This window comes from Plutella xylostella, chromosome 13 (assembly GCF_932276165.1).
Source record: "Plutella xylostella chromosome 13, ilPluXylo3.1, whole genome shotgun sequence".
In the NCBI taxonomy this organism is placed as follows: Eukaryota; Metazoa; Arthropoda; class Insecta; order Lepidoptera; family Plutellidae; genus Plutella; species Plutella xylostella.
The window spans coordinates 7,273,868-7,278,668 of NC_063993.1; the positions used below are offsets into that span (position 1 = coordinate 7,273,868).

Sequence of the window (4,801 nt, forward strand, 5' to 3'; positions counted from 1 at the left end):
GACATTGATGACAGTTGACAATAATGACAATGCATTGAAATGAAATGACAGCAAAGCAAAAAAGAGGGCATTGAACCTGAATTCAACTCAAAATTTATCATAATTTTCATTCGTGTTATTGTATTGTCGTGTTTTATCGTTATCATTGATAACACTTTCAGGCTTCGGATTAAATTTCAAGTATCATTTGGTCATTCCTTGTGTTGGTAATTTAGTTTCACTATGTCTTCGGTAAGTCTGGTTCAGTCTTTTACTATAATAAATTCCAGAAGTTCCTACTTTATTGACACATAATATTTGTACTTTGACTACACGTATGCTCAAAAGGGTAGCAACAAGCGCAAGAACAGGCACCAAATATCAGTTTTAAAACTTTTATTAAGTTGAAGCATTTTGAAGTAACTTTCCCCTTTGCATTACTAATGTGTTTCCTAATTTATCTCCTTCCGTCCCAACTAACACCCTTAACATCCAACGAATAGTACGATTATTGTCTGATAAAGTTTGTGAAGTAAAGTTTATGAGGTACCTACCTGGGCCAAACAAATATTATATCAGTGTATGAGCTTATTCTAATCATCAGCATTGTTTTTCCTTCACATTTATAACTTACAGTAATTACTTTAAAATAAATCAAACTTTTGAAACACAAATTAGACCAATCAAACCTAACCACACCTTTATTTTCAGACTCATGTGTTCAATGTTGAGATGACCTGTGAAGGCTGCTCGGGGGCCGTGGAGAGAGTGCTCAACCGGTTGAAGGGACAAGGTGTAGAAGATGTATCAATTAGCTTACCAGACCAAAAGGTATCTGTGACCGCCACCCTAAGTGCTGATCAATTGCTTGAGGTTATCAAGAAAACAGGAAAGAAAACTACTTATGTGGGGACACAGTAGATCATTAAAGATTATATAAGTACCTAAGGCTGTAAATATTTGGATATTAAAAATATCAAGACACTCTGTAATGTGTGCTATCTGAGAAGATAGATAAAATTATTAAAAATCTATTGTTTCATTATCATCTATCATGTTACCAGTTCAACTAAATATACTGTTTTTTTACAAATAACTATTTTTATTATATCTTAATAAAACAAAACTGTTTAATATCTGAATTTTATTTGAAACATAAATTAAATAATAATACACATACATACACATACATAACTTAAATAATATTATCCATCCTTAATATTCTTGGTCAGTATTCATTCTAGATTCTAGATTACTGAGACGTAAATCCACAAGGTCAACAGCTTCGTGCAAGGCATTCAGATGATCAACAATAGCATTCACTGTTGGTAGCACATCTGCACACCCACACACAACTCCTTTGTCATCTGGCCTATTCCCTTTCACATAATTGTATGTCTTGTCTAACCCACGCATCCTCTTCACATCGACTTGGCCGTGGTCTGGTTTGTCAGTTATTAACTTGAACCCACTGTTGAGTGGGTAGTTCCTTTTCCTGCCCACCCACTCTATTGTGCCACTTGTGTAGCACACATCATTTTCTTTTAAAGCTATCATACCATAAAATCCTTCTGACAAATCTGTTGGTTTATTATCTAAAAGTGTAATGGACTGATCTAATTCACCACCAGTTTGTAGTTCTTCAGACTTTCTAGGCCTTTGTGCAAGGGGTGGAACAGTAAATTTGCCAGGTTTGGGAGGTGTTCTTGGTAAATGGCTGATGTCCCCCACATTTAGACCAGGATCATCATCATGCCCAGAGTGTGTACTGTCTGGGTAAGATGTATGCTGTAAGGGATGTTCAGGTGTGGGTGGACTGTGGTTTGTATTATCTGCTACTGTTGGTCTGGTTTCTGACCTTGGAGAATGTTCTGATGGCTCTTCCACATCCTGAGTCCGGGGTGAATTTTCCGTTATGGTAATAGCATCATTATCAGTATTATCACCCTGTCTAGGAGAGCTTTCTGTCTCAATGGCACCATTCTGATCTTCTGAGTTTTCTAATAGATGGCTTTCATCATGATCAGTCCTGGGTGTGTTATTTAATGTTGGAACATTGATTGACCGAGGAGACTCCATAGTGCAGTTCTTAGATAATCTAGAAATGGCATTTTTGAAACTTTGATGTGTTCTATCAAATTCTCCATTTAGGGTACTGTTAGCATTAGGCTCACCCCCAGATCTGAATGTCGTGCACCCTTCCATGACATCATCAAGGTGAACGAATGTGGAGATAGGGTATTTAGTGTTGTGGTAACACTGATTCCAAGTCTTTGCTCCCTGATTACAGATGATTAATACAAATTAATAGAATTTAATCTAATCTAGAATGAAGCAGACCGTTTGATCATATATCTAATTGGGTTGCAGTTATCACGGAATTCAAGTTTCTGTATGGTTACTTGGTACTTGGAGGTCACTGAACTCAAGGACCAGTCCTGAATGGGAGGATTAATTATTTTAGATCTGGTACATACTATATTAGAAGTCTATGATAAGAGTGAAGCTCAAGGTTACATAAGAAGACTGTTGACTGATAAATTATTTACAATATACATTACCTACAGTACTACTACAACTTCTGACATTAAGTACTTTACAGGAATACACTAACTATTGAACCTACTAACACCAACGCTTTTTAAGAACCTGTGTTGCAGTTTTGGAACTTATTTTGGAAGATTGAGATGCAGTTTTTACTGGATTTTGAGGCACATTTTCATCATTTTGTAGTTCAGTGAAATTCGTTTTCCACAGAAAAACCTGAAAGAAGTATATTTTTATTTATTTAAATTGACCAATAGGGTCCCATGTTAGGAGAGGGAAATGCTTGAAAGCAGAACTTATGTAAAAGGCTTAAATTATCTACAGCAGGATGGGGATATTCTGACTAAATATATTACTCACAAGTTTGTCATCTCCTGCAGTGGCAAAGGAATCTCCATTAGGAGAGAATCCAACAGCATTGACACCCCCCGTGTGGCCACTCAGTGTGAATATGGGATGACCTTCCAACAAGTCCAGTATCTGAAATTAGAGTAATTTTATGGTGAAAATAGGAGTCATAGCATAGATAAACTTTTTATACAATTATCAATATTAATTCTTAATTTTTTTTATTAAAATTCATTGTAAAATTACACAATCAACATCAACAATCTATTGGATAGACACCTTGAATCTAGGTGTCCTAAGTATCTATTGGATCTGCTGTGGTAGGTACTATAAAATACATTGTCTGAGATAAAAAAATACCTTACCTTCATTTTACCATCTTTGCTTGAAGTCAGAATGTAGCTGCCACTAGGGTGGAAAGCAACATTTGTTACTGCATCACTATGGATACTGAAACACAAATATAAACAATTTTACAATAAAATCATTTTTTATTTTAATACAATACAATATTATTTAAAAAACTCATTTTACCTACCTGTAATATTGAACAAGATTATGAGTTCTAATATCATAAAGCTTGACATTCCCATGAGATGTTCCAACAGCAACATAGCAGCCTGATGGGTGCCATGCCAAGCAGATACCATGACCTTTCTGGTCTTTATATGTATGTATGCATTCTGCAGTATCAATACTCCATAGCTTGGTAGTCTTGTCATCAGATGAGGATGCTATAACAGAGCCATCATTAGATATGCGAGCACATCTAACCCAGTTGGTGTGCCCAACAAATGAAGCAAGGAACTTGTGTTTTTCACTTGACCAAAGCTTCACTATTTTATCATCTGATGCAGTTAAAATCTGTAAAATATAACGAAATGGCATATTAAATAAAATACATACAGCAATAATACAATACGTAAGTAATGTTCTAATGGTCTAACTTGCTTAGCTTTGGACCCAGTGATGATATTAATTAATCTCACAGAAAAAATACCTTTGTACTGTCTGGGCTAAACTGAACTGATCTGACAGTTTGAGAATGAGCCTTGAACATTCCGGTGCTCCCCGTGACTGTTGGTACCCACAACCTGACAGTTTTATCTCGAGATGCAGACGCCATGTATTTGCCGGTGGGGGAGAACGTCACATCCATCACAGCTTCATCGTGACCCTGGAACCTGTAACTCCTCATACAGCCCCGAAGATCCCACAACTGAAATTAGGTAAGTAAGGCAGGTATACAAAACACATAAACTTTAGAAATAAATTCGATTGATATTCCGGTAAGTAGGTCATGTATTCCTTACCAAAACACTGTTATCCAAAGAACTGGTGGCTATTTGATGTTCATTGGGGCTAAAGTGAAGAGCTGTGATACTATTCTTATGCCCCTTCAGCTGTTTCAATAAAGACGGTTCCATGGTGTCATTCAGTTGGGAAAGGTCCCTAAAACAAGTTGTAAGTTTTTACTTTATTTTTTCTATATCATCCAGAGTAAAATAAAAGAAAATCTATTAAAATCGGTCAGTTTTCAGCACTTCAGAGTTTTCAAATTTCAAAAACAACAACAAACAACTTTATGTCAGTTTCTATCCATAGACTAAACTAAACCATAGAGTAAGTTATATACCATAGACAACGACGGCGATACGGCTTGCTACCTATCACGCGAGGAGAAATGTACAACGAAAACCGGGTGCCTCGCGACGTGACGAGTATGTATGTAAAAACTGCATAGCAGAAGGGTTCCGAAGATTGGCCGGGTTGAAGTCGCAAGGTAACGACTGGACCAAATATCGTCGATATCGTCTATCTAAATAAAGGACAGTGGATGGACAGTGGTCTAGCTAGTTCATGCTTGAAAAGAGTCTCCATTCTGTGTGTCCTAAAAAAATATGCGAAAAAAGTTTTGCTCATGTTC

At 36.5% G+C, this 4,801-nt stretch overlaps 3 protein-coding genes across 3 annotated transcripts; 1 reads left to right on the top strand and 2 right to left on the bottom strand.

Moving 5' to 3' along the window:
• Nucleotides 1-46: 46 nt before the first annotated feature.
• Nucleotides 47-1,113, top strand: LOC105387591 (copper transport protein ATOX1). The gene is made up of 2 exons (XM_011558340.3): nucleotides 47-231; nucleotides 691-1,113. The coding sequence occupies exons 1-2, from the start codon at nucleotides 223-225 to the stop codon at nucleotides 898-900; spliced, it is 219 nt and encodes a 72-aa protein (XP_011556642.2). The 5' UTR covers nucleotides 47-222; the 3' UTR covers nucleotides 901-1,113.
• Nucleotides 1,114-1,122: 9 nt separating this feature from the next.
• LOC125488430 lies at nucleotides 1,123-2,184 on the bottom strand. The gene has a single exon (XM_048625063.1). It carries the CDS (start codon nucleotides 2,182-2,184, stop codon nucleotides 1,195-1,197), a length of 990 nt encoding a protein of 329 aa, XP_048481020.1. The 3' UTR covers nucleotides 1,123-1,194.
• A 119-nt stretch (nucleotides 2,185-2,303) lies between these two features.
• Nucleotides 2,304-4,460, bottom strand: LOC105387590 (POC1 centriolar protein homolog A). The gene is made up of 7 exons (XM_048625062.1): nucleotides 4,188-4,460; nucleotides 3,875-4,093; nucleotides 3,413-3,738; nucleotides 3,240-3,324; nucleotides 2,887-3,006; nucleotides 2,629-2,742; nucleotides 2,304-2,417 (listed from the first exon to the last, which is right to left on the bottom strand). The coding sequence occupies exons 1-7, from the start codon at nucleotides 4,299-4,301 to the stop codon at nucleotides 2,304-2,306; spliced, it is 1,092 nt and encodes a 363-aa protein (XP_048481019.1). The 5' UTR covers nucleotides 4,302-4,460.
• Between the last annotated feature and the right edge of the window lie 341 nt (nucleotides 4,461-4,801).